The sequence below is a fragment of the Leptonychotes weddellii genome, chromosome 14, assembly GCF_054177405.1.
Source record: "Leptonychotes weddellii isolate Sample4059 chromosome 14, ASM5417740v2, whole genome shotgun sequence".
Taxonomy (NCBI): Eukaryota; Metazoa; Chordata; class Mammalia; order Carnivora; family Phocidae; genus Leptonychotes; species Leptonychotes weddellii.
The window spans coordinates 48,499,354-48,519,290 of record NC_138382.1 but is presented as its reverse complement, the minus strand read 5'-3'; the positions used below and the strand labels follow the sequence as shown (position 1 = coordinate 48,519,290).

Here is a 19,937-nt window from a genome sequence, read left to right as displayed (position 1 = left end):
TGAGAGAAGTTTTAATTCCAATTAGGTAGCTCTCTATATTTTAGGAAGTGACAAAATCCACATTACTGAAAACTCTTCAAAAGATACTTGAGGCCATTTGTTCTCAAGTGCCAAGGCCAGAACTGCACAACCAAGATGATGAAAGAAGGTTAAGACTTTATAAACAGGTATTGTGTCTCGGTGGAACTTGATTTAAAAGGCTCAATCAGAAAAATTCAAACCTACAGGAAAGTTTCAAGAACACTCACATAGTCTTCATCTAATTACTCATTATTAAAATTTTGCAACATTTGCTTTAACTCTCTACATATACAGATATTATTGTATTTTGATGAAACATTTTAGAATTCATTACAGACATGATCATTCATTCCAAATCCCAGCATGTATCTCCCAAGAACAAGGACACTGTCCTATGTCACTAATACAATCACCAAATTTAGGATCATAGCATTGATTCATTATTATTATAGTTCATATTCAAATTTCACCAATTTATCCCAATAATGTCCTTTATAGCAACCTTTTTTTAATTCCAGGATCCAATCCAAGATTGTATATTGCATTTAGTTGTCATATCTCTGTAGTTCCCTTTAATCTGCAAGTTTCTTAACCCTGACGACTTTGAAGAGTACAGGCTGTTGTTTTGAGGAATATCTCTCAATCTTGCTTTGCCCTATTTTTTCTTCATGATTCAGGTTATATATTTTTGACAGGAATGCTACTTAAGATGCTGTGCTTCTTTTCAGTGCATTATGTCAGCAGACACACATTAATTTGTTTCATTATTGGTGATGTGAACTGTGATGACTTGGTTAAGGTGCTGTCCAGCAGATTTCTCCAAAACAATTATACTTAATAAACAGTTACATAACCTCAACAATTATTATGTATGCTTACCTGTTCACATACATCATGGCACATTTGATTATCCTTTGAATGATTACAACACAGTGCACCTAGGAGAAAAAATAAACACCAGATGTTGCCCACTGTTAAATAAACAAGATGATTAAACTAAATCAGATGGCTACACAAAATATTTATTCAACAGATTATTATTATTCATTTTAACTCAACAAACTTTTACAAACCAAGGACAGTGTTGTCTGAGCACATGGTCCCTGCCCTCAAGAAGCTTGCAGGCTAATAGTGGAGACTGTCATGTGTACTTTCTATGTACCAGAATTTTACTAAGTTTTCTTTAAGCATTATCTCATTCAATCCTTATAATTACCCTATAAGCTATATTCTATTATTATACCTATAATGTATGACTAAGTGATAAAAAGGCAATGAATTTTGTTTTGGACATGTTAAATTTAAGGTTCCTATAGGACATCCAGATGGAATAGCAGTAAAGTCAGAAATCTAAGCCTGGATTGCAGGTAAAGCCAAGCTGAAAGATCCAAGTTGAAAGTCATCAGCATAAAGGAGATATATGGAAACGAAAGACATTGCCTAGGGAGAGTTTCTAGTAAGAAGTCATCACAGCACCAAATTCTAAAGAACACCAAATCTGAGACATGGGAAGAAACAAGAAAAGACACTGAGATGGAACAGTCAGACAGGTAGGTCAGCCTCGAGAGAGTAGCATTACAGAAGAGGGAACAGTTAGTGGCATGTACCAAAACATACAGATTAGATTGAAGACTCAAAAAAAGGAAATGGATTTACTAAATAGGAGGCCACTTGGTAACCTTCACAGGGTGAGCTAGAAGTGGATGATATTAAGGAGTAAACCAGAGGTGAGGAAGTATAAACAAGAAACATTAGCTCTCAATAAGTCTGGCAGAAATGAGAGGGAAGGGGCACCCGGGTGGTGCAGTCAGTTAAGCGTCCAACTCTTGATTTCTGCTCAGGTCATGATCTCAGGGATTGAGTCCCTGAGAAGGGCTCCACGCTCAGCGGGTAGTCTGCTTGGGATTCTCTCTCTCTCTCCCCCCCCAGCTCTGCCCCTTCCCTGCTCTCTCTCTCTCAAATAAATAAATCTTAAAAAAAAAAAAGAAATGGGAGGGGAAAAAAAGAGCAGTGGTTACGGAAGGATGCAGGATCAAGGGAAGGAAAAATCCTCCATTTGCAGTTGGCCTTTGTCCCCGATTCCTGGGAGGAAGACTCTAACCCTTGGAATTTCTAGAGTAAGAGGTGTTTCTTTGTTATGCTAATGAGGTGACACCCCCCCAAGCCCCCAGATAGCTTCAGGATGGGGACTGACATGCCAGATAGACCAGCCATTTGATTAGAGGTTAGAAGTTTGGGACTTTGAGCTCCGTGATGGCAGCCCAAGACAGGGGGATGAAGATCAAGTTCAACCCATATGGCCAATAATCAAATCAATCATGTCTATGTGATGAAATCCCAATGAACACTAGATACTGGAGCTCAGTGGACCTTTCCTAGGTGATGAAGACACTGATGTGCCAGGAAGGTGATACACACTGATTCCGTGAGGAGAAGACACAAAAGCTCCGTCTTTCCTCCCAGACCTCACCCTGTGTGTCTCTTCATTTGGCTGGTCCTCCTGATTTGTATCCTTTATAATAAAACTGTAATCCTAACTAGAGCGCTGCCCTGAGCTCTGTGCATCATTCTAGTGAATTACTGATTTTGAGGTGGTCGTGAGAAGCCTGGATTTATAGCCAGTTGTTCAAAAGTGTGGGTGGCCTGGGGACCGCCTAAGTGTGGCTGGCGTCTGCGGTAAGTACTGTCTTGTTGGGGACCATGCCCTTTAACTTGTGAAGTCTGTTCTAACTCTGGGTGGTTAGTGCCAGAATTGAACTTCCATACCACACAGTTGTGGCTGAAACAGAATATTGGAGAAATGAGGTGACTGCTGGAAAGGCATACGGGTTTAAGAAAAGGCACTGAGGGGCGCCTGGGCGGCTCAGTTGGTTAAGCATCTGCCTTCGGCTCAGGTCATGATCCTGGGGTCCTGGGATTGAGTTTCGCATCAGGCTCCCTGCTCGGTGGGGAGTCTGCTTCTCCCTCTCCCTCTGCCTCTGCCCTTCCTCGTGCTCTCTCTCAAATAAATAAAATCTTAAAAAAAAAAAGAAAGAAAGAAAGAAAGAAAAGGCATTGAGTTTGGGGCAAGGGATGCAATAGTGAATAAATGTTATGTTCTGGGGCGCCTGGGTGGCTCAGTCAGTTGAACGTCTGCCTTCAGCTCGGGTCGTGATCCCAGGGTCCTGGGATCGAGTCGCATCGGGCTTCCTGCTCAGCGGGGAGTCTGCTTCTCCCTCTCCCTCTGCCTGCCGCTCTGCCTACTTGTGCTCGCTCTCTGTGTGTCAAATAAATAAAATCTTAAAAATAAATAAATAAATGTTATGTTCTCTGACTTTATCAGGTTACAGTCTGATGGTAAAACGAAGTCTAGACAAGAGGAAAGGATATAAGGACACTAATAAATTATAAGAAAAGTTGATGGCCTCCATTTTCTCAGTGAAACACAGATTAGGTCTGAAAACAAAAAGGGTTGAGATGGGGTTGGGGGCTTGAGGTGAAACTGTGGAAGTGTGGAGCAGTCACTTTGGAGAACAGAGAAAGGAGGCAACTATAAATACGTTTCTCAAACTTGTATTCTATTCATGAGTTGTTAATATCTACCCCTCAGGAGAAAACGTTTCATGTTCAAAGAACTGGGAAATGAAGGATTAAAAAAAGTTAAAGAGAATTCCTTATTGCAGGACTTCACAAAGCCTTTAATATGTTTATACATTACTAATCTCCCAAAAAGAGATCTAAGTAGACAGACTTCTCAGAGCACAGAACACTTTTTTCATGCCACTTACTAACATTTCAGAATGCCAGTTTGAGAAACATCAAATTAGAGAAAAGGAAAAACATTGCCAAGCAGCATTACAGGCCAAGAAATGCATAAATGGTCTATAGAAATAAACAGCAGGGAGATGTTATTATTCTAGAGTGTACCTGACTGGAAAAAAGATATAGCTGGATTGATCGGGGGCTATCAAGAGACAAGATGAAAGTATTACATTTCAGGCAGCTGGATCTGATACAATGGTTTAAAATATAAAAAATTTGCGGGCGCCTGGGTGGCTCAGATGGTTGGGCGTCTGCCTTCGGCTCAGGTCGTGATCCCGGGGTCCTGGGATCGAGCCCCACATCAGGCTCCTGGCTCAGCGGGGAGCCTGCTTCTCCCTCTCCCTCTTCCTCTCTCCCTGCTCATGCTTTCTCTCTCTCTCTGTATCTCTGTGTCTCAAATGAATAAATAAAATATTCTAAATAAATAAATAAATAAAATATAAAAAATTTACAACATAATCTCCTCAAATGCAATCTATACAATTTCAGTACACAAATTAGATGAAAGCAGAGCTTTTTTGATTGAAGGTAGGATTTGTATTGGAGGAAAATGAACGAATAGATGAATAAACGAAGAGCTCTTTAGATCTCACCAACAAGCCTTCTACGTTCAAAACTGGAAACTGTTCTCCATAAAACAGGGTATAAGTGGGGTAATCACTCATGAGGCTTTCTCAAAATCCCTTCTCCCCTGCCATGCCACACCATGCTCCCTGCATCTGCTAAGATTCTAGTTATGTCCCCAGTCTCATTACTCATTAGAATGAGAAGGGCAGGTAGGAAAAAGAAAAACAAAACAAAACCAAAAAAAGGCTCTCTTGTGCGATAATGATGTGCTCTTTTGAAGTGCTGAAGAAGTTGCCACTTTCTACTATCCTCTAACACAAAGGTCATTTGAGGGCAAAAAAATCCGGCTGATCATGAGCAAAGATAACTCAGGATAACATATGGTCCCAATAAGCACAAGCTTAGCAAAAAGTAAACAATCAGGCAGACAAGAGTCTGATTTGGGCCTAGGGATTTTTGAAAAACAGTTTCTTGGAGCAAAGGTCTATTTAGAACAGAAACAAAATGTGTTATAATTAAAAGTCCAATAACAATAGAAAGTTATATTTAAAATATAAATATAAAAGCCCATTTTTTCCTATTTAATAGTTAAGGTCAAATTTACAATGTAGTGACCCCTGAAGTTAAACTTTTAAAATAATTCTTTTTTTCATTAAGAAACCCAAAACTTTGGAAAATAAGAAGAAAAATGATCTATACTCCCACTGTCTTGCCAGAACCTATGTTGACATTTTGACTTCCTTCTAGTCTTTCCAAAAACCTTCTGATAACTCTGACAATACGGGATTACAGAGGGCAGCCCAAAGTCTTCTGGTAATAACTCCCTCCCCCCTCCCAACGGAGCATTCCTCTCTAATAGTACATTTCCTCCCTTGAGAGGGCTGCCACACTCCATGAACAGGCTAGGGGACCTATGTATGTTCCATTATATTTTCCATACCCTATCCTTAACCTTAGCCATTATTATATTGGTGTACATTTTTTTTCCTTTGAAATAACAAAACTTTTTAGAATCTTTAACACATATTTTTCAAGAAATAAAAGTCTACAAATAGACATCAATTCACGTGACTTCATTAAGAATGGGGAGAAGGGATTCAAATGCAATTAATGTGGCAACTAAAGGTCTTTGTCTTTTTTAGAGCTATTAAAATGAATTAATTGGGTCATTTAACAATTAGAGTGCAAAAAAACTCTCCAAGGCCTAATGTTTTTACAGAAGACAATTAATTCTAGAAATGTTTTGTTTTTATAATTTGATTCTAATCTAATTCTTGTTCTTCAAGAAAAATAGTTTAAAACTCTGCTTATTCTCAAGAAATGGAATTGAACAGATAAACGTAAATTAGTTAAAAATAAAACGATACTGACATGATGAAAATAAAAAGCTCAGGTGTTATCTTCATTAAAGACATAAGGATGAGTGTCATATTTTGCACCCTATTCCAAGATTAATTTTATTAATTATAAAATTAATTTTATTAATTATAAAATTAATAAAAATCAAAGAGATTGCTAAAAGCCATGTATATTGGCTTTAAGAAGGTATTAGTGGAACCTAGAAATATGCAAGCAGAACTACCCAATAATTAGAAACATCAAGGACTAACAGTTTGGGCCACATGTGTACTAAAGATAGGCAAGTAAGCAGGAAGCACATGCTCCAGCCACAAGAGAAAAATGCAACTTCTAAGACCAACCAGCACTTAAGAAAACAAATAGCCTAATCTAAAACTAAAATATTCATACAATTATAGGATTTTTGAAGTTAAAAGGAAATTTGCCACAGAAACCTCCTAAAAGCTATAATTCAATTTAGTTAATGAAAAGCCATTCTTGCTTTCTTTTCTAAAGAAAATAAAGATTCCCCCTAATTAATGTCTTCCTAAAGAATTACTAAAACAGAATATGTATATCTCACACTGTTGAGGAGGAAAAAAACTAAATCTGAGCTGATACTGGAAAAGGTCATTCTAAATAAAAAAGACTTCTTAATAATAAAAAACTGATCTTACTTTTAATCACATTTTTATTTTCAAAACAGCCTGGAAATTGACACTTTTAAAACATTTAAATGACAACTACATCTTCAACTTAAAAGTACGTTCTTGCATTGTTACATTTATTCCTTTAAAAATACATGGTGTTTGTGTTTCTATACGGAATATATCATCAGCTAAGGAAGAGCCAAACAGTAAAGTGACTACCCATATACCCACTACCTGGGTTCAACATTGCTAACATTTCATCATACTGCTTTATTTATCTATCTAGACAGATGTATTTTTTTTTTCTGAATCATTGGCAAGTTACAGATATCCTTCGCCATTGCTTGCCTTATACTACAGTGCCAAAACAGCCAATTATATTCATTTGATTCTATTACCAATATGACTGCCAGATAGACCCCTCATGATGTCACTCTTCTAATAAAGGGGGTTTCCAAGTCTTGTAACTTTAGCTTCCCTGACCTTCTATTATTTTTTAACAAGGAAAGCCTACAGTTACCTTGAACACAGCCTTCTGACTGAAATGTTTAGTGCCCTTTCCCTGCTGACCTAAATCCAGAACATCTTTCAAGGCTTAAATCCCACCTCAACTCTTAGTAAGACTTTCTTCTCCAATAACTCTAAGCCCTATTGATTTTTTGGTTATTGAAGGCCCTGATATTCTAGTCAGAACTGGCAACTTCAACATTTAAATCTTCTCTAATCACTTCATGTGTGTACTTATGGTACTCCCAGTTTGACTGTAAACTTCTTGTATCCATTTAACATACTGCTCAGCTCAAAAAATGGTATTCATTGGTTAATAAGTAATAATTTCCTAATTATACAATGATTTTTATCAGAAAAAAGTACAAAAAATTATATTTCTCCCACTGGGATACTTCAGTACCACATTTCATTTGGTGACCAACCCATAATTTAGCAACATATGAGGTTTTGGCCTAAGTCAAAAGATAAATTGGACCCAATCATATATTCAGGCACAGAAGTGTGCAGCCAGGTGGTGGTGGACCCTGAAACCATAAGGTCAAGAAGAGCTGTGGCTAGGGAAGCTGAAGTTTCATGGTAGCCCAGAAATGATGAGTAAAAAGAGGAAACTGATTGGTGGAGAGTGGGAAATGCAAGAGATGCACAGAGAAGCTATGGAAGGTAGAGAGAGACTATCTCTAACAGTAATTTTAGCTCCTGGCAGCTTTCTGGTTCCCACAGCAGTCCCTGAGGTCTGCTTTGCTGAATTTCCTACCTTTGGATTTCTATGTGCTTCCCTGTTAGATGTTATATACTAGCCCCCTAATCCTGAGCTACCTTGGTTTCTGTTCCCTTAGGGGGTCAAAAGAGCCATAACCTAGACATTCATCATTCTGAAAAACTAAAGCAAATGACTCTTGTAAGGTCCTCCCCAAAGAGGCTAACAGCCAGTATTTTTGCTTTGTCTATTCTACACTGTAGGCCCCCCATCTATAAAACAAGGAATCTAAAAGTATAAATGTCTGGCACCCAGTGGTATATTCCATGATCAGAGAATTTCTCTTAATACTACACTTTTCTTGACATCTTTTTCATGTTATTTGTGTGCTTTACAGCATCCATCATATTATGTGCTATATATTGAACTAAATCACATTTTTCCTCAGATATATTCTTCACATTTAGAATAGAAATGGATGTGTACTAATACAACCACATAATGTTAGCAATGAAGATATATATATGATACTTAACGTCTGAATTTCCTACTAAATAAAAAACCCCATGAAAGCAGAGACCATGTCTGTTTTTGCTTACCCCTTTACACCTTGCACCTATCACAGTATCTGGCACTATTAACAGCTTAACAAATATTTGCTGAATGGATTACTGACAGGTATGAAATGGACCTAGAGCAGCTATTCCTAATATCCATCTTAAACATATACAAAACCGGAACTTTTGATGCTCTTCTTGGCTCACCTTGCCAACCTTCCTCCAATCTGTGCTCCTCCCCATCTTCCAGACTTCAGTAAATGGCATCACTTTTTACTAAACTGCTCAAGGTAAAAATCTACAAGTAATCTTTAATTTCTCCTTCCCTCACTTCCCACATCTGATCCATCAGTGGTATCCTGAATCTCTCCTCTTTTATCTCCACCACCACTTCACTGTAAATCACCACTATCTCCTGCTTCGCCTACTGCAGAGGGCTTCTTCCAGTCAAACTGCTGTTACTCCTACTCCACTACAATCACTTTTTTTCATTCAGCAGCCAGAGTGATCTAAAATATAAATCAAAGCTTACATCTCTTACATAATAGTCTATTGGTTTCTTTCTGCACAAGGAATAAAATTCATAATCCTCATGTGGCTTTTTGCAAGGCCCAGTACTGTTGGCCCTAGCCCACTCTCCTGCTCACTATGTTGCAACCATACTGGTTCCTTCTTGTCTTTGGGCCTCTGCACTTTCTGGTCCCTATCCCTGTCTTAGACCTGCAGTCTTCAGATTTTGTTTCTGAACTTTATCTTCCCAAAGAGGCCTCTCTTGTCATCACTATGTAAAGAACCCCCCCCCCACCCACAATTCTGTTATCAGCTGGTTTCCTTCACAGCATACTTATCACTATCAAAAATTATTTTATTTATCTGTTTATTGTCTATCTTTCCTCTGGTAGAATGTAAGCTCCTTGAGAGAAGCAATCCTGTACTTAGAACAGTGCCTAACATCTAGCAAGCACTCAATACTTTTTTTTGAATAAACAAACCTCTGTGGGATGTTTTGCTCTTTTATTTATTTTTTATTTATTTTTTAAAGATTTTATTTATTTATTTGAGAGAGAGAATGAGAGAGAGAGAGCATGAGAGGGGGGAGGGTCAGAGGGAGAAGCAGACTCCCCGCTGAGCAGGGAGCCCGATGCGGGACTCGATCCTGGGACTCCAGGATCATGACCTGAGCCGAAGGCAGTTGCTTAACCAACTGAGCCACCCAGGTGCCCTGTTTTGCTCTTTTAAAAACCACATTTAAAGTGTATAAAAACCACCTCCTTGACATCGTCCCATTTTCTTCTAGAAGAGGCACACAGTGAAAAGTGTGGTTATTGAGATTGCTTAAATCTATGGATATGAGACAGGAACTCTGAGCAGCATACCAGAATAAACTGTCATATCTGGTCGATCACCAATCCTAGCTCTTTCCACAATGTGGGCCAAGATATGTCTTTGGGAAGAGAATCTGCTTTTTATTACTTTCCTCCAGATAGATGTTTGCTTTTTCTAACTTAAAATTCATTACATTCTTTTTCAGGATTCTAGGCTGACTATTACATAATTCCTTAAATGTCAACTTATTGAAATTTAGCCCTTAATGTCTCATCTTTCCTTTTTTGTAACATTACAAAACATCTTAAATAGAAACAGAGCTACTATCAGATGCCATGACACACAGATCCTGAGACCACAGCATAGGGTCCCATCCCATCCTTCAAAGAGAACATCAGAAATGGTGGCGGGGGTGGGGGGGGAGGTGGTGCTAGGACTGGAAAGTACACTGGGATACGAAGAGTGGCATTACACCAATGTAGAAGGTGTGCCCAAACTTCACAAGAGATAATAATCACGGAGCTAGTAATAATCACCTCCACCCCCAGTAATAGCAATAAAAATCTCTAAGAACAGATAAGACTTCTAAGTAAAGCCTTATACCAGAGGATATATAGGAATACCCAGACTTGGAGAGAAAAAAGACTGTCTGATCAGCAATAAAAGCCAGACCTTCACTGAAATACAATTTAATATTCTGTTCTCAATTTTTATTTAGGATTGAAGAACTTTTCCCACACTTTCTACAGAATCACAATGGAAGCTTTTGTCCATTGTATTACTCAATGTCCTTTATGTAAGGACCAGGTAATAAATGCTTCCTAGAACTTAGAACACAGGACAAATCTCATTTTTAGATCAAACTTGGAATTTTTCTTTTTATCAAACAATGCAAATGATATGTTGTTATGGATTTTCAGAGCTGGAAGGGCCTTTAGAAATTACGTAGCCCAGCATTTTCTAATGTCCTTTAGGTATCATGAACAAAAAGAGTTCATAAGCAAACAAGCTTTTCTTTCTTTCTATAATAATTTTATTGAAATATAAATCATGTTAAATTAATAAAGCAAGGAAGCCATTAGACTGAGGTGGTTATTTAATGCCTTGATAGCCTACTTAAGCAAACCAAAACCTAAGCCTATAATGCCTCAAGGTTAAGAAATCAAAACCTAAGGGGCGCCTGGGTGGCTCAGTTGGTTAAGCGACTGCCTTCGGCTCAGGTCGTGATCCTGGAGTCCCTGGATCGAGTCCCGCATCGGGCTCCCTGCTCAGTGGGGGGTCTGCTTCCCCCTTTGCCCTCTTCCCTCTCATGCTCTGTTTCTCATTCTCTCTCTCTCTCAAATAAATAAATAAAATCTTTAAAAAAAAAAAAAAGAAAGAAATCAAAACCTAAGGACAACCAATCACAAACAGCCACCTAGGCTTTCCCAATAAGGCATCCACTTAAGCTATAGCCAATCAAATAATTTCCTTGCTTTGCTTCTACCTCTTCTCTATCAAAATCTTTCCGCTAGCTCCTGTCACTTCCTGTTTGGTGCTACTTGATTCAAATCAATTTTTGATTTAAACTCTTAAAATGTTTAATATGCCTCGGTTTATACATTAACAATCACATACCATTAAATGCACCCTTTTAAAGTGTATAGTTTAGTTGTTTTTAAAATAAAATATTCACAGAGTTGTGCAAACATCACAACTACTTAAGAACATTTTCATTACCGTAAAAAGAATCCTTGTACCTTTATTGTGAGTCTAACATGTTTTGTGAATTTATAAAAAAAGGTACAATGTGCAGTGTTTCCCAAGCTTATTTAATAGTTAACGTTTCAGTGCTTACTATACACTATTCTAAATTCTATACATGTATTACTTCAATTAATTCTCACAATAAAATCCATAAGGTACTATATATAATTAATGTGGATATTAATGCACAAAAAGACTAAGGCTAAGTAACTTGTTCAAATATTCTCAATTACTCCACAGAATCAAGTGGTTGTGGGATGAGAATGGACAACTAGTATTCCATGGACCATAACTCTGGAAGTGCTTTAGATCAACTTAATGAGAAAAATGGGGCCCAGAAAGGTCAGCTGATTTAGCCAAATATACACAGCATATTCTCATTCTCTCTCTCCCTCTCTCTCCTTTGATGTCTAATTGACAGCCAAATTTATTTATTTATTTATTATTTTATTTATTTATTTATTTGAGAGAGAGAGAATGAGAGACAGAGAGCATGAGAGGGAGGAGGGTCAGAGGGAGAAGTAGACTCCCTGCCGAGCAGGGAGCCCGATGCGGGACTCGATCCTGGGACTCGATCCTGGGACTCCAGGATCATGACCTGAGCCGAAGGCAGTCGCTTAACCAACTGAGCCACCCAGGCGCCCGACGGCCAAATTTAGAACCCAGTTACAATTAACTATCTAATCCCAGGTACCTGACACAATTCTCTCCCTTCTTTAAATACTTTATTGTCTTAAAAAACAAACAAACAAAACCTTTAACATTTTAAGTTATCTTAAAACCTTGTTGGGGTTGATTTTGCTTGTTCTAGGTGTCTCTCCCTGCAGGCAATGCACTTCTCCGCTTTGCTTGTATAAATCCCAGCCATCTTCTAATGTTTGTGCAATCGGGGGATCATTCAATTTTCCTCCCATCCTAGATGGATGTCATCTCTCTCCCTCTGTGCACCCAGTCTTCCATCTCCTCTAGACACGTCTACCTTGAATCCCAGCGGCTTGAGTCCTGCTGTACCCCACCTCCTACAGAGCTCTCGGGGGGACAAGAGTTGGCATCAACTCCTAAAGCCCAGAAAGTGGGAAGCACTGAACAATTTCTTATCCATTCTTGGTTTAATTCCTTAAGAGCAGGAACACAACTCTCCTTAAGCCCAACAGCCCCCAGAAAACAGTTTATTGATTTTTAATCTATCTCCCGCCAGAGCCCAGCGCTACCTTGGACAAACCGTGCACCCACCGCGGATGGCAGCAGAATTGGATTTAGCAGGCTCGGGCCCATTCTCTTCAGAGACTTGAACCTGGTAGGCTGTGGGGCTCATAACACTCGCCGCCTGAGGTCTGCCTTTCTGAACCGTAGGTCAAGTTACAATAACTGGCCAGGGCGGCGGTAAGGCAGCTGTACCTCGGAAATCCCATCCAACCCTCGCGACCGTCCTGGGCAAAGGCATTTCACCAGTTCTGGCAGACCCGAGTCCGCTGTGGGGGTGAGGGCCGAGACGGGGGCCCCTGTCCCGTGGGTGACAGGGCAAGGCCTCGAACCCGGGTCACCGTCCCCAGTGCAGCAGACGTTCGGTGCAGAGAGAGCGAGGGTGGAGAGGGCTCCTCGCTCGTGCCGTCTCAGAGCCCCCTCCCGCCTGCCGGGACGTCCGGACCCTGGGTCACCGGACTTGGGCCAGGTCTGGGGGTCGCGGGCACCCCCGCCCCCTGCCTCGCGCCATCTTGGAGCGCTGAGGCGGCCGCCCTGGACCGCCCCGAACCGCTGCTCTAGCAGTTACTCACCCGCACTGCCAGGGGCCAGGCCCCCTGCCACCTCCGCGACCCCCGCCACGGCCAGAAGAAGCAGCAGCGCGCCTCGCGGGGAGGCCGGGACCGCCGCCATGTCCGGGCGGGGGGTCCGGAGCCGCGGGATGCTCGGACCCAGCCTGGCAGCCGCCGCTGCTCGCGGAAGCCCCGCCCCGGCGGCCTGGACCTTTATTGATTGGCTGCGGCGCTCTCAAGCCCCGCCCCTCGGCCTCTGGGTGTTTCCAAAACCTGCTGGGGGCGGGAACATTCCCGAGACCCCGGCTCTTTGTTAAGGCCCAGCTGTGCGTGGGCTTCTGCTGAGGAGTCCCGCAGACAAGGTTCCCCAAGTGCGGGGTCAGAAGGTGTCAGAGCTGGAAGGGCCCTTTCAACACCTTTACCGCCTCCTGAGCTTTGCAGCTGGGTTCACTGAAGCTCAGAGAGGAGACTGACCTGCCAAGATCACACTCTTAAGTTCGCCTGAGAACTAGGGCATAGTCCAAGGCTGAACCAAAGGGACCTCTTCCTTTCACTTCTCTTTACCCTCAATGAGCCTCTTAATATCCTTTCTGCCCAGACGCTGCCTCACACGCAAAGAAAGCACTCGGGTCAACTTGACCTCCCCTAAAATCTGAGGGGCACTGCCGAAGACACGGTCTCCTAACAGGACCCAGGGACAATTTCACCACCAAAACTCTTTGGCACATGTAGCCTGTATGTGTCTTTGATGTACTGTTATGGTGATTAACATAACATAATAAAATAAAATTTTAAAAAAAAGTACTTATTCCTATTAGGAAAAGGCGAGTGTTGGAATGGTTGTGTATCTAGATATGGAGAGCCTTGAATGTCAGGTTTAGATTTTAAGAAGTAATTTGGAGGTAGGTCCCCACTCCACCCTTTACCCCTACAGCTATTGTGGGGAATGTTTGAGAGGGCCCACTGGCTATCAAAGTGCCTCTCTCCCTCTCTCCGTTCCTGAATTAATACCTTAAAAAAAAAAAAAGATTTTATTTATTTGAGAGAGAGAGAGCATGGGGGGGCAGAGGGATAAGCAGACTCCCCGCTGAGCAGGGGTTCTGAGGACCCTGAGATCATGACCTGAGCAGAAGGCAGACACTTAACCACTGAGTCCCCAGGGGGCCCCCTCTCCCCTCCCTTTTAAAAAAAGTATAACCACAGCTACAAATTTAAAATTCCTTAATATTATTAAATATCCAGTGTTACATTTCCCCTATTATCTCATAATTTCCTTTTACAGTTTTTCAAGTTCCAAAGTCCATATATTGTAATTTATATGTGTTTTAGGTCCCTTTGTATCTATTCTCTCTCTTTTAAGTTTACAAAGGGAAAATATAGATAAATTATAATCTTCCTGAAACATCTGCTCTGATGACAACTCTCTTGCTTCAAAGTCTGAGAGGCCACCTGTCTTCTTACAGGATACAGTGATATACAATTATTTAACGTGGAGCCAGAGGTTCTTAGCCATTAGACCCAATCACCTTTTCCAGCTTCATCTCCACACCCTCCCTGCACCTCTGCCACCATTCTTTCAGAACCTCTTACCTTTAGTTCTGGACCTCTGAGGTGCTTTCACCCCTCTGTCACAATATGTATCTCTTCTGCACAGAATTCCCCAATTCCTGTGGTAACCCACTCAGCTGAGAGGACTAAGATGGTTGCTCTGGGTTCAACTGTGCCCTGGAAGGACCTGAACAGGAAGTGGGCTCTTTGTAAGGTGACCAACACATCTTGCTTTGCTTGGAACTGTCCTGATTTTAAAACTGAAAGTCTCATGTCTCAGACACTTCCTTAGTCCCAGGCAAAACAGGATTGTTGGACTCCTTAGCTCTGTGCACCTTAGAAAATATCATAGAGAGGCCTGTAAGGAGGTTTCCATATGGAAAAATGGGGTCATACAGGTAATAGATACCGTTCCCAAGATAATTCAATGGGTAGACCGATTGTTATAAACCATGCAGATGGGTCATTAGACCATTGGGTCCCTGTACTAGATTCCTAGGCTGCCATAACAGAGTACTACAAACTGGGTGTCTTAAGCAACAGAAATTTATTGTCTTAGAGTTCTTGAAGCTAGAAGTCTGAGATCAAAGTGTTGGCAGTGTTGGTTCCTTTTGGGAGCTGTGAGGGAGAATCTGACTCATACCTCTCTCCTAGTTTCTGCTGTGTTACTGGCAGTCGTTGGCACTCCTGGGCTAGTAGACACATCACCTTGATCTCTGCCTTCCTTTTCACATGGAATTCTCCTTGTGTGTGTGTCTGTGTCCAAATTTATCCTTCTTATAAGGACACTAGTCATACTGATTTAGGGGCCCACCCTATTCCAGTATGACCTCATCTTAACTAATAACATCTACAATAACCCCTATTTCTAAATAGGGTCACATTCTGAGGTACTGGGGGTTAGGACTTCAACTTATGAATTTGGGGGGGAGGCAGGGACACGCAGTTCAACCCATAACGATTCCTAAAGGAAAGACTATCCACCTGCCCCATCAGAAATCATGGACTCTGAAGAAGCAGCTGAAGGAGGAAAAGGATAAAGGACTGCTCAGTTGCGGTTCAAAGATCCTAAGTCCCCAATAACATGAGTGGTTGGCTGCACGGCTGTTGACTTTAGAGGTGATACCTGGAGTCTCATGCACAAAGAGAATGCCTGAATACTTGGAGATCTCTTAGCTATAGAATCAGAAATGACTTTATTTCCAGGTAATTCTTACGAGATATGGCAGTAAAGTTGCTCTGGACAAGTAAATCAATATAGTTATACCAGTGAGGTTGAGGGGAACTGGTAGTAGAGATAATTTCTCTACTACCAAGATTTATATTTGAGACGGACATGTTAGATGAATGGCTGAAATCTGAGTTGTGATGATGAACCACCAAATGGAAGCTACTTGAGATCCTTCCACACCAAAGAATGGCTGACCAGACACTATATCCTGGGGGAAGTCAAGAAATAGGGACATTGAGGCCCTTCTTGGCCAAGCATTTTCTGGCCAACTCTCTGGTACATTAACCCTCCTGTGGGGGTACCCTATGAAGCATATAGGATTTGGACACTCTATTGGTGATTGCCCACTGGGGGCAAGTGATCTGACACTGGTCTCGGGCATGTTCAGTGCGCTTGAAGAAACAGCACATCCACTTTGGGATTACCTTACTGTATTTTGATGAAGCTAATAGCTTATTTCCTGTTTCCCTTTGATCAGACCACCAGAAGCAGTTAGGTTTCCCATGAGACAGAAAGCAGCAATGTAATGTAGTGTAAAGAGCATGGGCTTAAGATACACCGGAGTCCAAATTGCACTAACTAGCTGTTAATTACATTAGTAGTTCATTGTGTTAACTAACTGTCTGACCTTGGGCAAAGTCGTTTAACTTCTCTGAGTCTCAGTTTTTTCCTTTACATAAAGTTTATCTTGGACTTCTTACGAAGATGAAGGAAGATATTATATTTAAAATGTCTAACACAGTGCTTGACAGACAGTGAATGATGTTAAACACTCTAGAACTGTAATGAGAGATATGGACAACCTTCAACCTGGGTCACAGAACTCACTGGCTAGATTTACTTCCCACCTTACTTCCCATCTCCTCCCCAGGAGAGAAGAGTCAAGTCTCGAGTTGTACTAACATGGTAGCCACTAGCCGCATGTGGCTCTTGAGTACTAGAGAGATAGCAAGTTGAAATGTGCTGACACCAGATTTTAAAGACTTAGTATGAAAATAAGAACATAAAATATTATTAAAATTATTAAAATTAATTCCACCCGTCTCTCTTTTTTTTTTTAATTTTAATTATTTATTTGACAGAGACACAACGAGAGAGGGAACACAAGCAGGGGGAGTGGGAGAGGGAGAAGCAGGCTTCCCACCGAGCAGGGAGCCCGACGCGGGGCTCGATCCCAGGACCCCGGGATCATGACCTGAGCCGAAGGCAGGTGCTTAACGACTGAGCCACCCAGGTGCTCTCCACCTGTTTCTTTATACCTGTTTTGGGTTTTTTGTGCTGTTGTTGGGTTTTTGTTTTGTTTTAAACAGACTTTTTCTTTTTTTCTTTTCTTTCTTTTTTTTTTGAGCAGTTTTCAGTTCGCAGCAAAATTGAGCAGCAAGTATAGAGATTTCCCATATATCCCCCACACCAACATAGGCACAGACTCTTCTGCTATCAACATCCTGCTCTGAGTGGCACATTTGTTACAATCAATGAACCTACACTGACTCATTATTGTCACCCCAAGTCCAGAGTCTACATGAGGGGTGATTCTTGGTGTTATACATTCTATGGGTTTTGACAAATTTATGAATATCCACCACTATTCTTTTTACTCTTTTTCACGTGGCTGTTAGAAAACTTAAAATTACACATGTGGTTCACTTGGGACTTACATAGTTCTATTCCATGGTGCTGTTGTAATTATCTTTCATTCTAAAGAAAGGTTAACACTTAGAGATCTGCATGGCACTTTTAAAATGTTACCAATAGGGCGCCTGGGTGGCTCAGTCGGTTAAGCATCTGCCTTTGGCTCAGGTCATGATCCCGGGGTCCTGGGACTGAGCCTGGCATTGGGCCCCCCGCTGATCTCCCTCTGCCTGCCGCTCGCTCCCCTTTCTTGTGTTCTCTCTCTCTCTCTCTCTGTGTTAAATAAATAAAATCTTCTAACAAATGTTACCAATAATTTTGTCCTGAGCTCAAAACATCTTTCTATATTTTAGATAAATAAAACCCATAAAATCTTTTGATTCCTGTTTGTGTGGTATAATTTCACCATCATTTCATGTTTAATTCATCTGTTTCTTTATATTTAAAGTAGGTTTCTTGTAGAAATCATATGGTCGGTTGCTTTTTTTCTTTTTAATTTTATCTGACAATACCTGTCTTTTAATTGGAGGAGTCAGGTAATTTATTTTATTTTTAAAAATTTTTAAATTTAAATTCAATTTAGTTAACATATAGTGTATTATTCGTTTCAGGGGTAGAGTTTAGTAATTCATCAGTTGCATGTAACACCCAGTGCTCACTACAAGTGTCCTCTTTAATGTCCATCACCCCATCCCCCTACAGCCCTCCCCTCCAGCAACCCTCAGTTTGTTTCCTATAGTTAAGAGTCTCTTATGGTTTGCCTTGCTCTCTGTTTTTTTTTTTTAAAGATTTTATTTATTTGACAGAGAGAGACACAGCGAGAGAGGGAACACAAGCAGGGGGAATGGGAGAGGGATAAGCAGGCTTCCCGCAGAGCAGGGAGCCCGATGTGGGACTCGATCCCAGGACCCTGGGATCATGATCTGAGCTGAAGGCAGTCGCTTAACCACCTGAGCCACCCAGGCGCCCCCTTGCTCTCTGTTTTTATATTTTCTTTTTCCTTCCCTTCCCCATGTTCATCTGTTTTGTTTCTTAAATTCCACATATGAATGAAATCATATGGTATTTGTCTTTTTCTGACTGACTTACTTCGCTTAGCATAATACCCTCTAGAGGGTCATTTAGATTTAATATAATTATTGATATGGCTGAGTTTAAATCTACCATCTTGCTATTTGTTTTCTATTTGCTCCATTTGTTCTTTTTTCCATTTTCCCATTTTTTCTCTTTTCCTACATTCTTCTGGAATAATAGAGTGTTTGGAGTGTTGTTTTTATGATTTCATTTTATCTTCTCTATTGGCTTAGTAATTCTACCTCTTTATTTTACTTTTCAGTAGGTGCTCTAGGGTTTATAGTGAACATTTTAACTTATTACAGCCTATCTTCAAATAATAATTACCACTTCATGTAAAATGTAAGAACATGACAACAATATTCCATTTGCCCCCTTCTTATTTTTGTGCTAATGTTGTCATATACTTTGCTTCCACACACTATTATTATTTTTGCTTTAAATAGCCAGTTATTTAAACCAGGGATTATAAAGCAAGAAATAATGTCTTTTATATTTACCCACATGTTAAGCACTTTGGATGCTCTTCATTCACTGATATAGATCCACATTTTTCTCTGGTATCTGGAGGAGAGAAAATTTTTGATTAAGAAGACAGCAGGTTTTGGGGTGCCTGGGTGGCTCAGTCATTAAGCGCCTGCCTTCGGCTCAGGTCATGATCCCAGCGTTCTGGGATCGAGCCCCGCATCGGGCTCCCCACTCGGCGGGAAGCCTGCCTCTCCCTCTTCCACTCCCCCTGCTTGTGTTCCTCTCTCACTGTGTTTCTCTCTGTCAAATAAATAAATAAAATCTTGAAAAAACAAACAAACAAAAAAAAGAAGACAGCAGGTTTTGTTGATTTTAATTAGCTAGGATCCCATACTTTGTTTTCAGGAATTTATGCATAGTAAATTTCTGAAGTTACTCTTTAATGAAAATAATTTTTCTGGATTTGTGTAGCTTAAACACATTTTACTATCATGAATCGATCTATCTTGAAAAGAAAGAGGTTCGTTTTGAATTCTTTAAGACTTGATGATATGTGGGGGCACTTGGGTGGCTCAGTCAGTTGGGCATCTGAATTTTGGTTTCGGCTCAGGTTGTGATCTCAGGGTTTTGCGATTGAGCCCCTTGTCAGGCTTTGTGCTTAGTGGGGGAGCCTGCTTGAGATTCTCTCTCTCTCCCTCTGTCCCTTCCCCCCAAAATAAATAAATAAATCTTAAAAAAAAAAAGCTTTGATGATATCTGTCTTCGTATGTATATAATGGGCCAATTTTTAAAATATTAATATATTTCTTACATATAAAATATATTATTTCTTTTATTTATTTATTTATTTATTTATTTGAGAGAGAGAGAGCACATGAGAGGGGGGAGGGTCAGAGGGAGAAGCAGGTTCCTTGCTGAGCAGGGAGCCCGATGCGGGACTCGATCCCAGGACTCCAGGATCATGACCTGAGCCGAAGGCAGTCGCTTAACCGACTGAGCCACCCAGACGCCCCTAAA

At 40.7% G+C, this 19,937-nt stretch overlaps 1 protein-coding gene across 3 annotated transcripts in view; it reads right to left on the bottom strand.

The window, feature by feature from the left end:
* RECK (reversion inducing cysteine rich protein with kazal motifs) overlaps window positions 1–13,155 on the bottom strand; it is a 75,086-nt gene extending 61,931 nt beyond the window's left edge. For 2 of the 3 annotated variants that reach the window (XM_081803164.1, XM_081803166.1), the window contains exons 1-2: window positions 12,989–13,155; window positions 901–959 (exon numbers count right to left, since the gene is read on the bottom strand). In XM_081803164.1, the coding sequence (XP_081659290.1) occupies window positions 901–959; window positions 12,989–13,088 (159 nt within the window). In that variant the 5' untranslated portion in view covers window positions 13,089–13,155. The remainder of the gene's footprint in view (window positions 1–900; window positions 960–12,988) is intronic. The other variant, XM_081803165.1, reaches the window with a different exon arrangement.
* Between the last annotated feature and the right edge of the window lie 6,782 nt (window positions 13,156–19,937).